Here is a 25,377-nt window from a genome sequence, read left to right as displayed (position 1 = left end):
TGGTTATGTGCTCCCATTTGCTTTCTAAATGCCAACAATTCTTCACAATTTCTGGTGAGCTAATGACATTCTTTCACTTTGTTTCTAGTACACATTCCTAAAGAATGTGTTTCTGCCTTGTTAGTAGATTTGGGGCAAAAAAGAGGGGTGGATGCTAGGGCTCAGCCCTCTAACTTGAGCCAAGACATATTATTTTGCAAACCAGCTACACATTAATATCTGCTGATTATAAGCAAGAGAACTGTTTATGCATTGCATCTACGTTTAGAGAGATATATTTATGTATATTATACACATTTTAAATCTCAATTAATTTAATCAAGAACTTAATTTGATGACCATTTAAAATGCAAAGCAAAAAAAAGAGATATTAACACTTATCAAGTATTCATATAACTACATATAATAGTTCTATCTATATATATATGTATCATATAACTATAATGATACAGAATTAATGTAGAGACTAAAATAGAATCATTTTACTCTTGTTTCTTTTAATAAATACAAGTGTATCAGAAAGGCTTACAGTCCATGTTCTCAGCATTTCTGAAGGCTTCATACCAAATATGCTCTTATTACCCATAATTTTACCTATCGATTTGTATAATGTATTTCAAGGAAAAAATTCAATATCAGCCATTCTTGCTTTTTTCCCCCTTTTTATTGAGCTACCAAGACTAATATAGCACATCACTAAGCAAAAAGTGCTATTTACTATGCAAAAGGCACAATCAGTGATTGGCATCAAAGACTAATTGATCTACCCATTACTGCTATCTCCCTACCCCCACTAGCACTACTATGAAGCTATTGATTTAAACACTGTCGATCGGTTTCCATTTTCTGATTTTGGGCAGGCCAATTAAGAAAGTGAGTAATTGTGATTACATTGCTTCAGGATCAATTACATTTGATGCAAGACAAGGTGTTCTTTTGGAACATACAAAAAAATAATTTTTGATCTAGTATGTTTATGCATTCAATAAAATCTAAAATAATTTATACATTCACTATAGAAAAATATATTAATATAAGTATTTATAATAGTATTTTCTATATAACATAAATTCATCATTTTCCTAAAATTAGTATAAAAGAAATTGAGAAAAAATTGTTCATATACACTCTTCAATGTAGGACAAAAAAAAAAATCAAACACTACCTACATACTTATCCCTAAAGGACTGTAGTTAATTATCACAGATAAAATGCAAATCTTGTCCAATGGACTACAGAGGAAATCTACAATGAAAAGTATTTTAAGAACCCCTACCTCATTATATAGAATATATAAAGTGATAAGAAAAAATAATTTTTTTAGTTCTTAATTTTGCCCTAACTTGGGCTTTGTCATTGGGTTCACATTGGTGAATCATTAAAATGAATATACCTCTGGTGTTGGAGTCAAATCTATTTAGAGTGATGTTACTCATAGTCTTGTGGTAATATTGATCTGTGTTGTTTGTCTAATAGAAAAATAATAAACAATTACTAGGCAATGTTGGGAAAAGTAATCAGTTTTTATATATCACTAATATAGCAGACCTCCCAAAACATAAAGGTGATGATCTGCATAAAATCAATGTGTTATGCTACATTGCTTATATTCATCATTGCAGGTTCTCAGCAATAAATGGTACAATATTAGGCCTGAATTATTGGTAAATTGAATAGGTACATGCAAGAGAAAAAAGCTCACTATATTTAACCCATAAATTTATTTAAAAATGTCTATTTCCTAAACTCAGTGATTTTTATCATAACAAATTCTCTTGTAAGCTAGCTAAAATTTAGATAAATAAAATGTTTCAATTCTTGTTCAAATAAAAACAAAGCAATTTCAAATCAAAGTAACAAATCATATCCTGTATCAGAAAAGTGTCAGAGTTCAAAGATAATTCTTAAAGATGGATAAATAAAGCTTTGTATTAATTTGCTAATGACTTCTGGACTTCATCAGAAATGTATAAAACACTATATGAAAATTATAACATTAATAAAATCCAATCCTAGAAAGGTTCTTTTGAACAGTATTCACCCAAAAAACCTCTGCCAACTTCTCTCTGCTTTTTCAAGTTTTATCAGAAGCAGTTTGTAAATTAAAGTAAAAGGGAAAAAAATAGTAAAAAGAGAAAAATGTATGGGTTTTAGGTACTGACAGAATCAATTCTTCTCTACTTAAGAGCCTTAAGGTAACATAAAGGATATCTTAAAAGATATCTTCTCTGGGCTATTCAATATTACTAAAATTTTTAATTTCTCCTGAATTTTCCTCATGAATTTTTTAAAACCACAGAGTTACCAATTAAAAATATCATATAGCGGGGCGCCTGGGTGGCTCAGTGGGTTAAAGCCTCTGCCTTCGGCTCAGGTCATGATCTCAGGGTCCTGGGATTGAGCCCTGCATCGGGCTCTCTGCTCAGCAGGGAGCCTGCTTCTCCCTCTCTCTCTCTGTCTGCCTCTGCCTACTTGTGATCTCTGTCTGTCAAATAAATAAATAAAATATCATATAGCAATACATAAATAATATAAATATTTTAATAATATAAATAATATAAATATTTTATTATATAAATAATTTATTTAATATATAAAAATATAATATATATTATATATATAATATATAATATATATATTATATGTATAATATATAATATATAATATATAATATATAATATAATATATAATATATATTATATAAAAATTTAAATATTATTTAAAATAAATAAATAACATAAAAATAAATAAAATATCATATAGCAATAGCTTGTTACTTTAACTGTGAATTTCAGTCATACACGCAGACTGTAATGGCTGGCTGTGTAACAAATACTAGAAATACATACACTACAATTTGTACAACTATTCCACTGTAGTCTAAAAATTGTCAAAGAAAAGCACATTTGTTTAAACATTTTGTCTCTCAAAGAGAAAAGCTGTTGAAAGCCTAGCTTTTGATCTGCTATCCTTTACAGGTAATATAAAATACAGGAGAACAATTGAACTTACCACAACTGGAAACTGGCAGTCTGAGTGGAATCACAAAAGTCAATACCCATTGAAACAGTAATGGATCCCTCAGGCTCGAGAGATTCTAGGAAATAAGATAATTTAGACATGAAGACATGGATGACATGAAAAGAGGCAAACTAAACCTTGAAAACTTACGTAATGTTTGTAGTTTGGTTAAAACAGTCAAATTTAATGATGGCTTATAAGAACAATTTCAAACTAAGAATATTAAAGTAAATTATAAAGTAATTTCACTCTTCTGCTTGAAGACTTTCTTTTCCATAACTTAATTCTGCATGTATTTCCGTTTCAGAAATATATCATTTCATGTTTTATGATATTGTCTTTATAGGTATTGAAGGTGAGAAGGACATAAATGTATTCCTGTTTGGAGCAACTATACTATAAAGGACTCTTTGGCTGCTTTTTAGAGATTATGTACTTACAACTATGGAATACTTATTCTAGATATAAAATGTAAATTTTAAATAATATCCCAAATCTCAAGTGGAAATAAAAATCCAACATTTAAAAATGCAAATTAAAGCAAAGCTGCAAGAAGAAATCAATTTGTATTCAGAAATTAACCAAGACAACTGGTAATATAGGAACTAAAATAATAAGTCTAATTGCATTATTTAAAGAATTATTGGAGGAAAAATTAATTAGATTATCATGAGAAAACAAATAATAAAATGGCATCCTAGAGGTCTAGAATTTCTGAAGCTTCCTCTATCAACTAACCAAGAATGGGAAATAACTCTTTCAATAGATAATACAAGTTCCTTTCAGTTGACAGTGATAAAACTTAAGACAACATTTTATTCTGCTTATGATTACGAAGTTTGGCTATGCATTAGAATCATGAGGAATCTTAAACATATGGTAATATATAATATTAGTACTATACATATTAGTATAAACAAAAAAAATAAAATATATATTATATATTTATACAGAAACCATCCACTTTTGATTTCTACTTTGTTCAAAGTCTTCAGAATAACTGCAGTCATACCGCACAGTAGCTTTATATTTGCCTTTTTATTCTGTATATATCTTATTAAGATGCAGTTATATTTTAGCAAGGACACTCTAATCTGGGAGACTGACTATTGAAGGTCCTATTGATAAGTAATTGGTAAGTTTGCCATTTAATGCTAACCATGATAGAAACGATGGTACAGATGGGACAAATAATAATTCAATAAACTTAATATATTAAGAAGTATATTTATGTCTCACAGGTTCAATGAAGTTCAGGATTAATTGTTTGATGCTTTTTTTTTTTTAAGATTTTATTTATTTACTTGGCAGAGAGAGACACAACAAGAGAGGGAAAACAAGCAGGGTTAGTGGGAGAGGGAGAAGCAGGTTTCCCCCTGAGCAGGGAGCCCAGTATGGGGCTCGATCACAGAACCCTGGGATCATGATCTGAGCCAAAAGCAGACCTTAATGACTGAGCCACCCAGGAGCCCCTTGATGCTGATTTTAAAATGTTATTGGTTTGTTAGTGGTGTGTATGTTGGTTTGCTGATTCCAATTTGAATTTCATTTGTTTATAAATCTAAAATTTATCAGGATGCTTCACAAGTACCAAAAGACTTGCCGCCTACATCTTTAGCAAACTGACTTTATTGTAGAGCAAGTAATTGCAATGATATTTGTTTACATTTTTCCTACAGCTACACCTTATCAGTTCACAGCCCTGTCAGTCACACTATTTAGTCATATACTTTAGTGACTCCTTAATGCTTCTTCTGTGCCACAGATATACTGGGGTTTGGTCTCATTTGCAGCTGACACACAGGCGGCAAACGCTGTCATCTCCAAAACATGATGGCGTTCATGTTTTAAATCTCTCCACATCATGTATCCTTGTATTTCGTTTGACAAAGTGACAGTTCGCAAGATGCCTTGTTGATAGCAGTCTTTGATACAGTTTGGTACCATTTTCAGGCTTAAGATAATTAACCGTGAGCTTAGTGCCACACTAATTCTGGAGGACAGCTCATGATCAATGGCATGTTTTATTATATGAATGCTTCAAGAGCAAAGTGATCAGCATAAAACTATTCATATAATTGATTTATATTATTTGAAGTCTACTACATTGGGAAAGTTTACTCAATTTACTCAATTAGTTGTATGTATTTGGATACTACCTCTGGATCAGTGCTATACACATAAAAGGATTATACAGAAACGGCTGAACAACATGGGCTCTATTAGACCACACCATTAATAATGAAAAAAGAAATCACACAGGCTGTCAATGACTTTGATTTCACAGTCGTACAGTAACTAGTGAAATACTAGCTGAAATCAAACTTGTCAATTGTTGACATAAAGTCAGTGAATATAGTGCAGAGCCTAAGGGGTGTGTGTGTGTGTGTGTGTGTGTGTGTGTGTGTGTGTGTGCATTTTATTTTATTTACTTATTTATTTTCTGAATAACATTTTTTATTATTATTTATTTCTTTTCAGTGTAACAGAATTGTTTATGCACCACACCCAGTACTCCATGCAATACGTGCCCTCCGTAATATACCACCTGGCTCCCCCAACCTCCCACCCGCCCTGGCCTCTTCAAACCCTCAGATTGTTTTTCAGAGTCCATAGTCTCTCATGAGTCGTCTCCCCTTCCAATTTCCCTCAACTCCCTTCTCCTCTCCATCTCCCCATGTCCTCCATGTTATTTGTTACGCTCCACAAATAAGTGAAACCATATGATAACTGACTCTCTCTGCTTGACTTATTTCACTCAGCATAATCTCTTCCAGTCCCGTCCATGTTCATATATAAAAGTTGGGTATTCATCCTTTCTGATGGAGGCATAATACTCCATAGTGTATATGGACCACATCTTCCTTATCCATTCGTCCGTTGAAGGGCCTCTTGGTTCTTTACACAGTTTGGCGACTGTGGCCATTGCTGCTCTAAACATTGGGGTACAGATGGCCCTTCTTTTCACTACATCTGTATCTTTGGGGTAAATACCCAGTAGTGCAATTGCAGGGTCATAGGGAAGCTCTATTTTTAATTTCTTAAGGAATCTCCACACTATTCTCCAAAGTGGCTGCACCAACTTGCATTCCCACCAACAGTGTAAGAGGGTTCCCCTTTCTCCTCATCCTCTCCAACACACGTTGTTTCCTGTCTTGCTAATTTTCATGTGTATTTTATTTTTTTTTTAAGATTTTATTTATTTATTTGACAGACAGAGATCACAAGTAGGCAGAGAGGCAAGCAGAGAGAGAGGAGGAAGCAGACTCCCTGCTGAGCAGAGAGCCTGACGCGGGGCTCAATCCCAGGACCCCGGAATCATGACCTGAGCTGAAGGCAGAGGCTTTAATCCACTGAGCCACCCAGGCGCCCCTTCATGTGCATTTTAAATCTCTTATGTACTTGGTCTCTTTGGGAAAAATGGGACAGCACATTATTCCTAATACTCTTTCAAGAAATACAGTTTCATGCTAAAGGCAGGAGAAAATCCAGACCAAAGTCATTACATATTACAGAGAAAAAGAAAACAGACTGGTGACAAATAAGAAAGCTGTTGGACTCCTTAACATACACATATGTGGTTATTAAATAAATGTCTTATTTCCTTCATTTCACAAAAACATTAAAATACAGTATTTGTTCTTTGTTGTATTCTTAAGATGTTTCTGGAGGACTAATTGAGGTATATCATACTCTGTAACTCTACTGTTATCTACTGATAAAAGAGACTAGGTGGTCTTACTGCACAAGAAAGAACTCAACATCTTGAGGGTATTCAATAAAATGCCAACAAAATGAAAAAAAAAAAACAAAAAACATTACAGTCATAAAAGTTTGCCCAAGAAAAGGAAAGCCTATGGCTAGTACTGAAGCAATGGTATATATTCATATTTTATTTCTGTGTTAAGGCCATATTATGAAATTTATTATATTTATTTCTTCTATTCTACATAGGCCAACAAAAGGTCAACTCATCAACTCATTATGCCGGCTCGAAGAAAAGTTAATACTGTTCTACTGTTTTAACCTTTGGCTAACATTTTCAACCTTCAGACAATTCATTTATCAGCTACTTGACATTTCTTAAACTAAACTAATTTTTTAACTAGGTAAAAAATGCTGGATTTGAAGCACTAAAAAAAGAATACAGAGGAGTCAAGATGGCGGAGAAGTAGCAGCCTGAGACTACATCAGGTAGCAGGAGATCAGCTCGATAGCTTATCTAAACATTGCAAACACCTACAAATCCAACGGGAGAGCGAAGAGAAGAAGAACAGCAACTCTAGAAACAGAAAATCAACCACTTTCTGAAAGGTAGGACTGGCGGAGAAGTGAATCTAAAACGACGGGAAGATAGACCGCGGGGGGAGGGGCCGGCTCCCGGCAAGCGGCGGAGGAACGGAGCACAAAATCAGGACTTTTAAAAGTCTGTTCCACTGAGGGACATTGCTCCAGGGGCTAAACCGGGGTGAAGCCCACGCGGGGCCAGCGTGGCCCCAGGCCCCGCAGGGTCACAGAAGGATCGGGGGTGTCAGAGTGTCGGAGAGCTCGCAGCTATTAGAACGGAGAAGCCGGCTGCCAAGACAGAGCCGAGGACTGAACTCTCAGCTCGGGGTTACCTTGAACTGGTCGCGGGCTGGGTGAGCTCCGAGCGCGGCTAGAGGCTGGGGATACGGGAGTGATTGGGTGCTGTCCTCTGGGGGCGCACTGAGGAGTGGGGCCCCAGGCTCTCGGCTCCTCCGGGCCGGAGACTGGGAGGCCGCCATTTTCATTCCCGTCCTCCGGAACTCTACGGAAAGCGTTCAGGGAACAGAAGCTCCCAAAAGCGAACCCGAGCCGATTACTTAGTCCGGCCGCCGGTAAGGGCGGTGCAATCCCGCCTCGGGCAAAGACACTTGAGAGTCACTACAACAGGCCCCTCCCCCAGAAGATCAACAAAATATCCAGCCAGAACGAATTTCATCTATCAAGGAGAAAGCAGATTCAATTCCTAAGACAGCAGAGCAATTCCAGAGGAGGAGAAAGCAAAGCACGGAACTCATGGCTTTCTCCCCATGATTCGTTAGTCTTGCGGCTACTTCAATTTTTTTTTCTTTTTTCAATTTTTTTTTCTTTTTTCAATTTTTTTTTCTTTTTTCTTTTTTCTTCTTCTGCTAAATTTTTTAAAACTTTTACCCTTTTCTTTTTTAACATTTTTTGACTAGTTCATCTAAATATATATATTTTTCTTTCTTTTTTGTATTTTTTTATTTTTTTTATTTTTTAAATTTTTTTCTTTCTTTTTTTTTTTTTTTTTTCTTTTTTCTTTTCTTTTTTTTTCAGAAGCTGTTTTATCCCCTTTCTCCCCCCCACAATTTGGGGTCTCTTCTCATTTGGTTACAGCGCATTTTTCCGGGGTCTTTGCCACCCTTTTAGTAGTTTATTTGCTCCTTCATATCCTCTTATCTGGACAAAATGACAAGGCGGAAAAAATCACCACAAACAAAAGAACAAGAGACAGTACCGAAGGCTAGGGACCTAATCAACACAGACATGGGTAATATGTCAGATCAAGAGTTCAGAATGACGATTCTGAACATTCTAGCCGGGCTCGAAAAAGGCATGGAAGATATTAGAGAAACCCTCTCTGGAGATATTAAAGCCCTTTCTGGAGAAATTAAAGAACTAAAATCTAACCAAGTTGAAATCAAAAAAGCTATTAATGAGGTGCAATCAAAAATGGAGGCTCTCACTGCTAGGATCAATGAGGCAGAAGAAAGAATTAGTGATATAGAAGACCAAATGACAGAGAATAAGGAAGCCGAGCAAAAGAGGGACAAACAGCTACTGGACCATGAGGGGAGAATTCGAGAGATAAGTGACACCATAAGACGAAACAACATTAGAATAATTGGGATTCCAGAAGAAGAAGAAACAGAGAGGGGAGCAGAAGGTCTATTGGAGAGAATCATTGGAGAGAATTTCCCTAATATGGCAAAGGGAACAAGCATCAAAATCCAGGAGATGCAGAGAACCCCCCTCAAAGTCAACAAGAATAGGTCCACACCCCGTCACCTAATAGTAAAATTGACAAGTCTTAGTGACAAAGAGAAAATCCTGAAAGCAGCCCGAGAAAAGAAGTCTGTAACATACAATGGTAAAAATATTAGATTGGCAGCAGACTTATCCACAGAGACCTGGCAGGCCAGGAAGAGCTGGCATGATATATTCAGAGCACTCAACGAGAAAAACATGCAGCCAAGAATACTCTATCCAGCTAGGCTATCATTGAAAATAGAAGGAGAGATCAAAAGCTTCCAGGACAAACAAAAACTGAAAGAATTTGCAAACACCAAACCAGCTCTACAGGAAATATTGAAAGGGGTCCTCTAAGCAAAGAGAGAGCCTAAAAGTAGTAGATCAGAAAGGTACAGAGACAATATACAGTAACAGTCACCTTACAGGCTACTAATGGCACTAAATTCATATCTCTCAATAGTTACCCTGAATGTTAATGGGCTAAATGCCCCAATCAAAAGACACAGGGTATCAGAATGGATAAAAAAACAAAACCCATCAGTATGTTGCCTACAAGAAACTCATTTTAGACGCGAAGACACCTCCAGATTTAAAGTGAGGGGGTGGAAAACAATTTACCATGCTAATGGGCATCAGAAGAAAGCTGGAGTGGCAATCCTTATATCAGATCAATTAGATTTTAAGCCAAAGACTATAATAAGAGATGAGGAAGGACACTATATCCTACTCAAAGGGTCTGTCCAACAAGAAGATCTAACAATTTTAAATATCTATGCCCCTAACGTGGGAGCAGCCAACTATATCAACCAATTAATAACAAAATCAAAGAAACACATCAATAATAATACAATAATAGTAGGGGACTTGAACACTCCCCTCACTGAAATGGACAGATCATCCAAGCAAAAGATCAACAAGGAAATAAAGGCCTTAAATGACACACTGGACCAGATGGACATCACAGATATATTCAGAACATTTCATCCCAAAGCAACAGAATACACATTCTTCTCTAGTGCACATGGAACCTTCTCCAGAATAGATCACATCCTGGGTCACAAATCAGGTCTCAACCGGTATCAAAAGATTAGGATCATTCCCTGCATATTTTCAGACCACAATGCTCTGAAGCTAGAACTCAATCACAAGAGGAAAGCTGGAAAGAACCCAAATACATGGAGACTAAACAGCATCCTTCTAAAGAATGAATGGGTTAACCAGGAAATTAAAGAAGAATTGAAAAAATTCATGGAAACAAATGATAATGAAAACACAACAGTTCAAAATCTGTGGGACACAGCAAAGGCAGTCCTGAGAGGAAAATATATAGCGGTACAAGCCTTTCTCAAGAAACAAGAAAGGTCTCAAGTACACAACCTAACCCTACACGTAAAGGAGCTGGAGAAAGAACAAGAAAGAAACCCTAAACCCAGCAGGAGAAGAGAAATCATAAAGATCAGAGCAGAAATCAATGAAATAGAAACCAAAAAAACAATAGAAAAAATCAATGAAACTAGGAGCTGGTTCTTTGAAAGAATCAATAAGATTGATAAACCCCTGGCCAGACTCATCAAAAAGAAAAGAGAAAGGACCCAAATCAATAAAATCATGAATGAAAGAGGAGAGATCACAACTAACACCAAAGAAATACAGACAATTATAAGAACATACTATGAGCAACTTTACGCCAACAAATTGGACAATCTGGAAGAAATGGATGCATTCCTAGAGACATATAAACTACCACAACTGAACCAGGAAGAAATAGAAAACCTGAACAGGCCCATAACCAGTAAGGAGATTGAAACAGTCATCAAAAATCTCCAAACAAACAAAAGCCCAGGGCCAGACGGCTTCCCAGGGGAATTCTACCAAACATTTAAAGAAGAACTCATTCCTATTCTCCTGAAACTGTTCCAAAAAATAGAAATGGAAGGAAAACTTCCAAACTCATTTTATGAGGCCAGCATCACCTTGATCCCAAAACCAGACAAGGATCCCACCAAAAAAGAGAACTACAGACCAATATCCTTGATGAACACAGACGCAAAAATTCTCGCCAAAATACTAGCCAATAGGATTCAACAGTACATTAAAAGGATTATTCACCATGATCAAGTGGGATTTATTCCAGGGCTGCAGGGTTGGTTCAACATCCGCAAATCAATCAATGTGATAGAACACATTAATAAAAGAAAGAACAAGAACCATATGATACTCTCCATAGATGCTGAAAAAGCATTTGACAAAGTACAGCATCCCTTCCTGATCAAAACTCTTCAAAGTGTAGGGATAGAGGGCACATACCTCAATATTATCAAAGCCATCTATGAAAAACCCACCGCAAATATCATTCTCAATGGAGAAAAACTGAAAGCTTTTCCGTTAAGGTCAGGAACACGGCAGGGATGTCCATTATCACCACTGCTATTCAACATAGTACTAGAAGTCCTAGCCTCAGCAATCAGACAACAAAAAGAAATTAAAGGCATCCAAATTGGTAAAGAAGAAGTCAAACTATCACTCTTCGCAGATGATATGATACTATATGTGGAAAACCCAAAAGACTCCACTCCAAAACTGCTAGAACTTGTTCAGGAATTCAGTAAAGTGTCAGGATATAAAATCAATGCACAGAAATCAGTTGCATTTCTGTACACCAACAACAAGACTGAAGAAAGAGAAATTAAGGAGTCAATCCCATTTACAATTGTACCCAAAACTATAAGATACCTAGGAATAAACCTAACCAAAGAGACTAAGAATCTATACACAGAAAATTATAAAGTACTCATGAAAGAAATTGAGGAAGACACAAAAAAATGGAAAAATGTTCCATGCTCCTGGATTGGAAGAATAAATATTGTGAAAATGTCTATGCTACCTAAAGCAATCTACACATTTAATGCAATCCCTATCAAAATACCATCCATTTTTTTCAAAGAAATGGAACAAATAATCCTAAAATTTATATGGAACCAGAAAAGACCTCGAATAGCCAAAGGAATATTGAAGAACAAAGCCAAAGTTGGTGGCATTACAATTCCGGACTTCAAGCTCTATTACAAAGCTGTCATCATCAAGACAGCATGGTACTGGCACAAAAACAGACACATAGATCAGTGGAACAGAATAGAGAGCCCAGAAATCGACCCTCAACTCTATGGTCAACTAATCTTCGACAAAGCAGGAAAGAATGTCCAATGGAAAAAAGACAGCCTCTTCAATAAATGGTGCTGGGAAAATTGGACAGCCACATGCAGAAAAATGAAATTGGACCACTTCCTTACACCACACACAAAAATAGACTCCAAATGGTTGAAGGACCTCAATGTGAGAAAGGAATCCATCAAAATCCTTGAGGAGAATGCAGGCAGCAACCTCTTCGACCTCAGCCGTAGCAACATCTTCCTAGGAACAACGGCAAAGGCAAGGGAAGCAAGGGCAAAAATGAACTGTTGGGATTTCATCAAGATCAAAAGCTTTTGCACAGCAAAGGAAACAGTTAACAAAACCAAAAGACAACTGACAGAATGGGAGAAGATATTTGCAAACGACATATCAGATAAAGGGCTAGTATCCAAAATCTATAAGGAACTTAGCAAACTCAACACCCAAAGAACAAACAATCCAATCAAGAAATGGGCAGAGGACATGAACAGACATTTCTGCAAAGAAGACATCCAGATGGCCAACAGACACATGAAAAAGTGCTCCACGTCACTCGCCATCAGGGAAATACAAATCAAAACCACAATGAGATATCACCTCACACCAGTCAGAATGGCTAAAATGAACAAGTCAGGAAATGACAGATGCTGGAGAGGATGTGGAGAAAGGGGAACCCTCCTCCACTGTTGGTGGGAATGCAAGCTGGTGCAACCACTCTGGAAAACAGCATGGAGGTTCCTCAAAATGTTGAAAATAGAACTACCCTATGACCCAGCAATTGCACTACTGGGTATTTACCCTAAAGATACAAAGATAGTGATCCGAAGGGGCACGTGTACCCGAATGTTTATAGCAGCAATGTCTACAATAGCCAGACTATGGAAAGAACCTAGATGTCCATCAACAGATGAATGGATAAAGAAGATGTGGTATATATACACAATGGAATACTATGCAGCCATCAAAAGAAATGAAATCTTGCCATTTGCGACGATGTGGATGGAACTAGAGCGTATCATGCTTAGTGAAATAAGTCAATCGGAGAAAGACAACTATCATATGATCTCCCTGATATGAGGACATGGAGAAGCAACATGGGGGGGTAGGAGATAGGAGAAGAATAAATGAAACAAGATGGGATTGGGAGGGAGACAAACCATAAATGACTCTTAATCTCACAAAACAAACTGGGGGTTGCTGCGGGGAGGTGGGATTGGGGGAGGGGGAGCGGGCTATGGACATTGGGGAGGGGAAGCGAACCATAAGAGACTATGGACTCTGAAAAACAACCTGAGGGTTTTGAAGGGTCAGGGGTGGGAGGTTGGGGCAACCTGAGGGTTTTGAAGGGTCAGGGGTGGGAGGTTGGGGGAACAGGTGGTGGGTAATGGAGAGGGCACGTTTTGCATGGAGCACTGGGTGTTGTGCAAAAAGAATGAATACTGTTACGCTGAAAAAATAAATAAAATGAGAAAAAAAAAAAAAAAAAAAAAAAAAAAAGAATACAAATTGGGATATTCTAGAACTCCCTACCAATATATTAACTTCACAAAGTAATTAACTAAAAATCAGGACACTCTGTATTCATTAAATGGTGTCTTAATTACCAAATTATTTTTAAAAGTGTATTAAAAGTGGGATCCAAAGTCAAGTCACTTTAATTACTTTGGTTGCTTATAAACATCTACCATATGTCATCTGTTAGGAATTGTTTTATTCCTTTGTATAAAAATATAACACAAATAATGACTTCCTTTACTGAATGACTCATGAAAACTATAGGAAAGAATTCAACAATGTCAAAGAGCTCAGGCAAAAATGAAGAAAAATAGAATAGTTACGTGAAATAATGAGTAAAGGCGGCACAGTTGCCTGCTTAAAAGGTTTTGCTCACCTACAGTATTATAAAAAGGAACTATCTGGACCTTTCTGAAAACAACATTTCAAGGAATCAGTAACAGAAACCTTATATCCTTTTTAATTGATATTATTGCCTAAAGTGTCTCCCAACTAAATTTTAGGCCCATTTTCACTTAGACAAAACAGAAAAAATAAGAGGCAGACATTCTAATTATTACATTAAACTCAAAGTAACACACAATTGTTACATTTAATTTTTGAAAGGTATATTTCTGGTAAAATACTTAAAAACTGGAAGGAAATGACAGTTGATGAGCACGGAGGTTGGAAAGCACACGGTGCATCTAAGTGGCAGCCCCTTCTGCGTCAGTTGGTAGTGCTACAGGTGGGAATAAAGGACCAGGACTGTCCTATCTTGTGCTTTATCCCCCGGAAAAGGTGAGATTTCTGGGTTTGTTTTTTAATGTAAAAACATCTAGATTTCTAAGTGGTAGCAGAAGATCAAAAATATTTTAAAACATGATGTGTATAAACACTAGTAATACACTACGGGCTATCAGCGTATGCCTGGAAAGGAAGACAAACAGAATAGCATACATTCTCTCAGCCTTTGCTCTCTTCACTTTCCAATTTATGGAATGTGAGAGGAAACATGGAAGGGGAAATAGGATTTAAAAAGGTAGACTACATCCAGGCAGGGAATGAAGTTGGCCAGGAAGAGAAGCAGAGGGAAGGTGATGACAGTAAAATGAGAAGCAATTACAAAACTGCTTTCTTCAGAGGCATTTTTTCATCACTACTAGTACATTTCACCATTGCTGGCACCTGATTCACTAAGAACAAAGCAGTGCATTCATTTTTGTATGATAAATTCAGTTTAAAAAGGGAAAACAAACATAAACTGATTATACTGACAAATATAGTCAATAAAATAATATGTATTTTATTTTCCCTTTAAAACAAATATATTTAAGTATCAAATATAAAGTTTTAAATGAAAATTAGTATTTACCTATTGGATTAAAAACATGCATCTGCATGCCCATAGGAAGTTTTTTCCTTCCTATGTGGATATTTTCTATCTTCCGATCAGTAGTATTATTTAATGTTATTTGTACGGAGACCATCTTATCACCAAAAATACAAGGCTGCCTTGGAAAGAAATAATGTGCAGCTAGGCCTCTTCCACTCATTCGATGAAGCAGCACATGAGTTTTCACTGGTACAAAGACAGGAGTATTGATCTATTGCACATTGGAAAAAAAATGAAGATGAATTAGTAAGTATATTTATTCTCAGACAATATAAAAATTATATGATATTTAACTCCCTATTTCTCCTAAAGTATTATATAAACCACAATAACAAACATCATACCCATAAATATTAAGTCAGAAATTAAACAAAAATGTAAAGAAACCACCTTCAAAACAGCATTAAAATTTTTCTCTACTCTATAACATATATTAAAATATTTTGATAATATGTGCCTAATAAGAATAAGCTGTTGTATATTCAATTTTTTTAGAGTTTATAAACTTTTTGGTTAGTTTTTTTCCCTAGGTACACTACATTCCGGCATCTTGCTAATTTTCTTATTAGTTTTAATAATTTGTCAGTTGATTTTCTCAGATTTTTGAACTGTAAGATACTATCATCCACCAATAATGAACATCTTGCACCTTCATTTCTAAACTCAACTCCTTGAACTTTTTTCACCTTGAATTTCTTTTACCATGAAAAGAAGTCTATCTTTAAGGTGGTTTCTTCCTTTGTTTTAATGGTTAAAAAGAGCTTCCTTACTTTGAACTCAGGTAACTATTCACTTTTATTTTCTTTTAGAACTCTCATGGTTGCAATTTTTAATTTGTGTGGAACTGATGTACATATATTGACCTCTACACTTAATTATTTTCTTCAAATACTTAACCAATTGTCTGAACATGATTTAATGATTGGCTTTTCCTCAGTGACCTATAAATGCAAACATTCTGATTATTTATGTACTTGGAGACATTTTTGGACCTTGACTGAGTTGTTAAACCAGTACCACATTGTTTTATTTCTTATAGCCCTATAATATGATTCAATTATTGGACAAAACAAAGTGTCTTTTATCACTCCATCCCCTACCAACCCACCAGTATTTTCTTGGCTAATTGTCTCTTTATATCCTTCTGTTGAATTTTAGCCTCTTTTAGTTAAATTTCCCTTCAATCTTGAGCGCATTCAGAGGGAACATATTAAATGAAGAAACACAGTTCTTTCTAAAATCATGTGATAGCTATCTTTCCATTCAAAGCCAAACTACTGCATATGGCTTGACCTGACATGGCAAGCTTTTAAAAAAAAAAAAATCAATTTGTAATTAAACAGGCCTAATCAAGATTTTTTCCTAACAAGTGTGCTCTCCCAAACTAGATTTTTTATTATAATTGTGAGTACATTTTAACCTATTCAACATGTTCATCATGCCAGTGATACCTGATGACACTAAAACTTAATAATACTAGTTTTAAAAAATTCATCAACAAAAATCCAAGAGTTAAATAATATCATATGATGATACCAAATGATACCAAATGATAAGCGATGTCTTCTAAGCATCATTAAAATATAGTATTCCTTCTCCAAAAGCTCAACTCATAAGAGTGAGCAATTTAAAATAATCATCTTAAAATGTATGAAAGAGCTTATTTATAAAACACAACAAATAATTGAGTACATTTTAAATTACGGCTATCTAAAGTAATGGGGCAAATGGCCTACGCATTCTACTTCAGCCTTTTGAGGATGATAGCAGCCCAGTATTTTAAGTTTTCAAAGCACTTCCACTTCTAAACTTAGATTCTTTTCCATGTATAAAAATTATATTCAAAAGTCTTTTGTTTCATTGCTCACAGTAAGTTCTATTTCCTTTGCAAACTCTGGAGAGTTTAGTAGCATAACCCAAGACACCAATCTTTGGCAGGGAACATTCATTTAAAGATATAATGGACACCATAAAAATAAGCAAACACACAGAATATGTATGTGTGTATATGACTGCCCAGGTACATATACATATTATATTTATAAATTTGTGTTCAGCAAAAATCTTAGATTCCCATGTCACTGAGGCTATGATAATCAACCTTAAAAATAAGACTTCAACTGGATAATCATATTTTTCAGTATCTTATGTTTACTCCTTTAATTAGATGATAACATACCAGAGACAGTAATTCTTATTTTATATTCTTCTCTGTTCCACAGACACACTGTTATTAAACCATTAAGTACATGTTTGTGCAGCCAGTTTTTCCTCTATCAAACTCATAGAAGTTTGGGCAACACATAATATGAGGAAATAAAGTTGAAAGTTGGAGAGAAGCAAATGTAGAGTAGTAGAAGAGAAGGAGACCAGAAGCAGGGGTTCAGTTTACAAGTAGCTAGGAATCAGCACTTAAAACATCGTATTAGGGCTTAGATATATAAGAAGGGGACACCCTGTGTCACATAAGACTAGCAATATGTCTTGACTGGCTTACTGATTCTCTCTCAATCTAATCCTAGGACACATGGTCCAAATATTTTTTTCTACCCTGCCTCAAAATTCTGTATCTTTATTATTATTGCTAGAAAGTATTAATGGATGTGCAAAGGAAGAAATACATAATTTTCCCCACTCATTCTATCCACACTATCAAGTTCAAGAAGCATTCTTTAATAAATTCAGCATCTAAAGAAGGTCCATTCTGACAGTCCTCAAAGGTTAATCAGAGGTCTATATTCTCTTCTCAATAAACAGTCTCGTAAGTAGCACTTCGTGGTAATAATGCACATTTTTGAACTAAAGAAAGGGGCTAACTGGAAATGTTTGATTTTTTTTAAAACCTACTTTCTAAGATCATACAGATTGTATTAAGTTAACTTCCTCCACTATCTAGATGAATTACATAGGTCATAATATGTCCAATAAAACCAGTAAGTTTCATAAATCCTTCAATAATTTTCACATGCAATACAATTAATCCTGATGTGAAAGCAAGATTTTTGTTTGATATTTTGTACATCAGGCTTCTATATTCCAGAAACATGTATGATCTATGGCTGTTCATATTTTAATATGGCTTTTTTGATTTCACATTTTATAAATATCAATAACCTTACTAACTGTACAAAATATAAGATAAAGGTAACAAATTACAGAAAGACCTAGATTTGAGTTGTAAAAATGAACTTTGAAAAAAAAATGTATATACTTAATGAATTTGAACAAAACAGATCATCTTAGGTAAGGGTTGGCAAACTACAGCCCACAAGCCAAATATGGCCTGCTGCCTGTTTCATAAGGTTTTATTGGAATTCAGCCATACTCATTCATTCACATATTTGATGGCTGCTTTTTTGCTCTGCACTGGCAGAGTGGAGTACTTGCAGGGCTTACTATATTTACTACCCGGACCCTTTATTTATAGGAAAAGTTTGCCAACTCCTCACCTAGGGGCACAGATGTTACATACTTCCTCTTCCCCTTCCCTTCTGTTGTTGTTGGGAAACAAGTACCCACAGTCTCCCATGTTTTTGGACATCTTCTGAGCAAAGGTATTGACAACTTGGCTCCTGAAACTGTTTTCAAGGATGTTTGTATAGCAAACAGCCTTTGGAAACAGGAAAATGCGTCCTTCCAGGGCAACGTTGAGACAGATTTGCTACCAGCACTTTATAAAAGATCGGGATCTTCTCCTGTAGAGGTTCCTGTCCTGTAAAGCAACACACCACATGTGGAGTCATCACTGGGCCTTCATCCTGTCACCCTGTGGGAACTGGGGCTTGCGAAGAGGCACAAATGACATTACTTTGGCTACTGTTACTGATGTAATAAACTGTGCTTTGTGGTTTTTTTTTTTTTTTTTTTAAGATTTTATTTATTTGACAGAGCAAGAGAGGGGAACTCAAGCAGGCAGAGTGGGAGAAGGAGAAGCAGGCTTCCCTCTGAGTGGGGAGCCAGATGCGGGGCTCAATCCCAGAACCCTGGGATCATGACCTGAGCCAAAGGCAGAGGCTTTAACCCACTGAGCCAGCCACCCAGGTGTCCTGACCTGGTTACAGTTAACTGGTGAGTCCCTTTCCCAAGATTTTTGGGTTCACGACCTGATAAGTCAAACCTGTCTCTCTCAAATGGCTAAAATTCTGAGATTTAACACTTTAGTGTTTCTGGTCACATTTCCTGACATATTGTTCTGTAAGAAATAAAGCAAATTTTAAAGAAAAGCACAGATGAGGGACAGAGAGCCCTGCGGGTTTCGGTATCTGTGGTTTCTATACTTCTTGAATCTGACACATTCCTGTCCTTCCTGAAAGCTTGGTTTCTGTGAAATACTCCAGAGTTCCTTCTAGTATCTTCCTTTTTTTGCTTAAGCTAGTTCAAACTGGGTTTCTATCTTTTAATTCCTCCAACCAACTACTGATTGGGATTAGTCAGATTTCAGGATGCTATTGGGGAAGCTGGCAATAAACTTCTAATGGAAGAATAGGCTTTCTTGCTCCTTTTCCCAAAGGCATAGTAGATAAGGAATAGAGAGATCAGAGACTCAGGTACGGCCTCTAATTAGGTTGAACCACATGAATCTATCAATTCAAAACAGCTGAATTAGCAATTCATATGGTTCAACCTAAGAGCCTGCTTTGGTTCAAGACTACTTAGTTCTATCTTCCATAGGAAAGGGGAGTGCTTGATGTGGCCATCCTAACTCACTGGAGTTCTACGTTGAGGTTAGAGAGCAAAGTCACTGCTAATAATAAAGTACCACCTTGCCTTTCTTTGTTCTCTGATTCTGTCTCCCATTGGTATCTTGAGGAAAAGGTGGTCTTGTCCAAGAATTGGGTATTCCAAGGCTCCCTGTCCAGTAAGATTGTCACTATTTCAAATGCAAAGTAACTATTAGTTATCAATTTACTCACTCTTTCAACTAACATTTATTCAGTTAGTTGTGCCAACCACTACATTGAGGGCTATGATACAGAGACAGACAGAGTATCCCAGTCTCCAAAGAGTTTACTTTAGCTGGGAGAACTACGTAAATCATCTAGTGTGATAAATGCCATGACAGTGATAAACTTAGTACACTAAGAAAACACAAAAGTCATAGCTGGCATGTAAGGGAGAGATCAGGGAGGAATCCATAATTACATGAATGAACTAATAAGTAAAATCTGATCACTTCTCATTATCTCTACTGTTACCATCCTGCTCTGATTCACCACCATCTCACATCTGGATTATTCCAATGGCCTTCCTAGTGTTCTCCTCGCTTCTACTCTTACACCCTATTGAGCACAGATTGAACACAACAGTCAGGAAGAATCAGTTAAAATAAAGTTACATCATGTCACCCCTCTGTTCAAAATCCTTCAATGGCTCCCAATTTCACTAAGCAAATAAAAGCCAAAAATCCTTACAAAGTCCTGTAAGGCCCCATATGGCCTGACCCCCTGTTGTTTCTTTGACTTCATTTTCAATTACTGTTGAACCCATGACTCACTCCACTCTAGCCACCCTGATTTCCTTGCGATTCCTTCCACACACCGGTAATGTTCCCATCACAGGTCCTTAGCAATGGTTCCTTGGAATGTACTTCCTCCACATACTCACAGTGACTCAGTTCTGATTCATCTTTGCTCAGATGCAACCTTTTTAGTGAGGCTTAACCCATTTGCATTTCTTCCATCTAATTCCTTTCTTCTTCTTCTATAGCCACTTAATACCTTCTCTAACACTACATACATAATTTGCTTATTTGTTATATTTCTTTTCTGTCACCCCATTTATTCCCCACTTTTATGTTCAAATGTGTAAAGCATAATTTTACCCATTTTCAGAATTCAAAGCGTAATTTTACTATTTTAAATGATTACAGAGGTTTGCAGATAATATACCTCTAGTGTTGGTTTTAACTATACTTCATTTGATGCTGGGTGCTCAATTAAGACAATGTTCCTACAAATACTACAGTCTCATAGCAACATATTCTGGTGATAAGGGGAGATTATCAATATTAGTATCTGTTGGTTTTAGGATATGACTTGACTAGAAATCTTCTATTATGTATACATGCAATTATAAACAAATAAAAAGATACCGTATTTCTTAAAGGCACACACAAAGAACAACTTATTAATTAGAAGGACTTCTATGCTATAATCCATCAGTCTCAGAATATCTGTTTTGGATAAAAGCATTACATCCCATTAAATATTAAAACTTGTAAAAAAAATAAAACTTGTATAACAGGATACTATAAAAGACAATATTTGAAAACATTAGTTTTGATTTAATTATTTAACTATAATGTTCAAAGAATTAAAAAGCTAGCTGCATTATAAGCAAATGATATGGCTTATCCTCACTATGATTCTTGAGGAGGTAATTAGTTCAGTAACTGTAATAACTCTAAAATAAAAAGCCTCCTTCCAGAGTTAACAGAACAAAAAGCATCAAGTTACAATGAGATAATCCTCTACAAATCTTTACACAGCATATGTTTAAATAATAAAAGTCGTTTGTGTACTTTTAGATGGTTTATGAAAATAACCAATCAATTCTGCAGACACAACATTATTTCTAAAGGAAATCTATGTGACTCATGATGCCTGTAGATACACAGAGACAAACCACACATATTTTATCAGTTTATTACAGTAAGCAAATAAGCGTGGAATGAGAGTGCACATAACTGTCTACTTAGCGCTTACTGAAACATTTATAAGAGCTGTTATCTCCCTAATAACAGACAGACAGCGTGCAATTTTAGAGAGGAGAAAAGCTTCATATTTTTTAACACTTCACTAAAAAGTAACTGAAGAGTGTAAAATGAAAAATACTCTGTGCAGTTAGCTGGTAATGGACCATATTATCAACTCAAGTTAGATTTATAGGATACAAACTAGTCACTAATAGTTATTTTATGACATAGCATGTCTGCTTTTTTTTGAGATTATTAAGATTAAAGTTGTAAAACTTCTTTTGAACATAGCCATTCAAAATGATTGAATTATAAAATTTAAATGAGAATTGAAAAATAAAACATGGAATATCAAGTAAGTGCCCAAGAATAAAGCTTGTTCAACATTTGTATTACTATTTCAAAGATAACACTTCCATGCAAAGCTTTATAAAACAATGTTTTCCAGCTTTTTATGCTTTAATCCACATGTAGTCATTTAATCATTTTTAAGTATTATCAATCTATTCAAAAATATGAAGATCTGCAGTATATAAAATGCTCTCTTTGCATCTGGTTTTGTTTGGCTTATTTTATAGCAGTATATATTTAAACTTATGATTTATAAAAATGACCAGAAAACAGGTACAACAGAGATAGTTCTGTGTTTAAAATTAGTATTTTAACCAATGTATGTCTCAAGTGATAACAGCTGTAATGCAGAAAGCTACAATATTGTCTTCTTTACTGAGTTAACTGTAGAGAGGGAGTCTATTTTACCTTTAACCCATAGTATTGACAACAGTACTTAGTAAAGAATAAAAAAAGTGGGGGAAGCAAATTTTCTTAACTCTTAGCTCTAACTATAAACATAAACTCAAAGAAATACATGTCATTTTCCATCAAATTTTGCTTTAAATAAATGGTTTATAATCCTAAAGCTAACCTCCTCCTTATATATGTAAATCTGGGTATTCTAGAAAGTAATGTTAATTTCTCATATTTCATTTTACTAATCAGTATATACTGTGAAGAACATGAGACTTTTTTTAAACCTCTTTATTTTGGTAATAATATATATTACAAAAAATATACATGCAGAAATATCTGAATACATTATCAACAAACATTTAATGAGTACCTTACTTGACACATGGTGTTAAGCATGCATCAGCAAATTCAACCTGTGGACCAAATCCAGGCTATTGTCATTGGGATACAGCCATATTCCTTCATTTATATATTGTCTTATGCCTGCTTTGTACCACAGTGATAGAGCTGAGTGACTGTGACCTGAAAACTGGAAATATTTACTAACTGGCCTGCTACAAAATGTCTGCTGACCCCCTATTATGGGTTGTATTCAGTTTGTAACGGTATTGAGATGAGGGGGAGATTATAATATCTTTTTATTTCTCCTCTCCAAATCTATAAGCAAATTTATAGTAAACCTATACACTTCAATGTCAATACATTTAAAGCTTTTTACAAATCTGAAATCCAGATGCACATGATCTTTTACTTATCACTTTTATGGAAAAGTAGTTCCAGAACCACAGATAACGATATGTCATTCTATTCTCAGATATGTTCTGCTATTCTTTTTTATTTCCTTTCTGACATTTGGTTTAAGGGCGCTAACAAAACTGAATCTGGTTTTCACGGAGTTTAGCAAAAATGGCTCCAATAACTAATTACAACGACCTTCATCAAAACCAGAATATTTTACAGAAGTACAACACAAATACGTGTTATCTAACAGATGCGATAATCATCTGATCTTAGTAGTTTTACTGCTTTCTCTGATATCAATGACATAATATAAGAAAGAAAATGCTAGTGCCCTCTTCCATTGTAACAAAGCTCAGGACCGTGCATTATCTTTGACACCCTCTTTATTTCCAACTGTTAGCTGACTAGTCTGATGTCTCTTATATTCATTTTCTTCCTTCCTATCCATCTACCACCCACTTAGTTGTATTATTTACACTTGAAACATTAAAAAAATGGTTATTTAAAATAGCAAAAGTAATGCATGTTTCTTAAAAATAATTTCAGGGGTGCCTGGGGGGCTCAGTGGGTTTAAAGCCTCTGCCTTCGGCTCAGGTATAGTAAGATGGGATGGGCCCCTTAGAAGGAAGGACTGTGATAACAAGGAAATGATCCAGAAGCAACAGTTGCTTCACACAAACAATCTTGCTGGTAATGAATGATTTCGTCAAAGACAATTATAGAGTATTATGAGTGAGGTCAGGCTGAGAATATTTCCAATAGGACATCAAGATCCAAATGGTGATTCCCAGAGAAAAACTAGGCTATATAACAGTACTTTGTAAAAGTACATGAGAGAAATTGGTAGCTGTTCTACGTATTTTATGGTTGGGACCACTGCATCTAATATTGGCTTTCCTGCTTCCACTTACATGAATTATAACTTAGCGGACAGAGGGATATGGATCTCATCTAGGTAAAGTCCTAGAGGAAGGAAAAGAAGTATCTTAGTTGATGTACAAATTGGAAAGGCAGTGTTATTATGGCTACTTTAATTTTAAATGTTTTTATTTTTTCAATTATTTTTAAAAAATTATTTATTTATTTATTTATTTACTTATTTTGAGAGAGAGAGAGAGTGCTGGAGAAGGGGAGAGGGACAGTGAGTTACAAGCAGATTCCACACTGAGCGTGGAATTTAATCCAAGATCCAATCCCACAACCTTGAGATCAGAACCTGAGCTGTGAGCTGAAACTAAGAGTTAGCACTCAACCTACTGCGCCACCCAGGCACCCCTATGGCTACTTTTAATTTTAAGTAAGAGGTCCCTCTGGGGATGCCTTCTTTGAATCTGATAGAGGGTAAAAATATGCCTTTATATTGTAGATGCCAGTCAGATGTACGATAAATTGCTGAGGAATTTCTAACAGAGGGTAAAGATGGGGAGTAGGTCCTTTGAGACCATAAGAATACACACCTAAATATTTTTTCTTATCTGTGCATAAATATTTAAAATTTTTCAGTTAGGAGGTAGGGATGGGAAGAAGATGATTTATCACACAAGACCTAAGAGTCTTTGGAGTCCATGTCTGGGGTAGCAAAGCCTGCTGATGACCAGCCTTCTCTTCATTAAAATCACTTGACTATTAATTTTTCTGGATCAAGTCCTGGGACTGGGGTCTAGGTGACTGTATTCTGGCAAGAGTTCATGTATTCACAGGTTATACCCATTTTTGTCATGTGAACAATTTTTCTTCAGAAGCAATGAAGGCTATGACTTCCTTATTGTCAGGCAGAGTTACAGCTGGCAGGGTTAGGAAAGAAAACACTAGATTTTATGTTATGTTTTATTTTATCAAGTGATTTGATGAGAAGAAAATCATTTAATTTCTCTGAGCTTGAATTTGTAAAATAAAGGGTAGCATATCTAATTCATTGGATTTTAAGAGGATATAGTGAGATACTGCATATGAAAGTGTTTCGTAGATGGAAGTGTTCTTTAATTATTATTAAAGACAGTGTTTATGAGCACAAGTGTAAAAACAGTGGCAGAACTAAGATTAGAACTTAGTGTCATTTCTGTCAAGCAGTAAGCTACAATTCCTTCTTTAA

The 25,377-nt window shown here is 35.6% G+C and overlaps 1 protein-coding gene across 1 annotated transcript in view; it reads right to left on the bottom strand.

Moving 5' to 3' along the window:
* AP3B1 (adaptor related protein complex 3 subunit beta 1) overlaps positions 1-25,377 on the bottom strand; it is a 284,643-nt gene that overhangs the window by 30,129 nt on the left and 229,137 nt on the right. Inside the window, exons 23-24 of the mRNA XM_046000421.1 lie at positions 15,080-15,311; positions 3,013-3,097 (exon numbers count right to left, since the gene is read on the bottom strand). Of these exons, the coding sequence (XP_045856377.1) occupies positions 3,013-3,097; positions 15,080-15,311 (317 nt within the window). The remainder of the gene's footprint in view (positions 1-3,012; positions 3,098-15,079; positions 15,312-25,377) is intronic.

Source organism: Meles meles, chromosome 3, assembly GCF_922984935.1.
Source record: "Meles meles chromosome 3, mMelMel3.1 paternal haplotype, whole genome shotgun sequence".
Lineage (NCBI taxonomy): Eukaryota > Metazoa > Chordata > Mammalia > Carnivora > Mustelidae > Meles > Meles meles.
The sequence above is the reverse complement of the archived record's forward strand: the minus strand, read 5'-3'. Positions and strand labels throughout refer to the sequence as shown.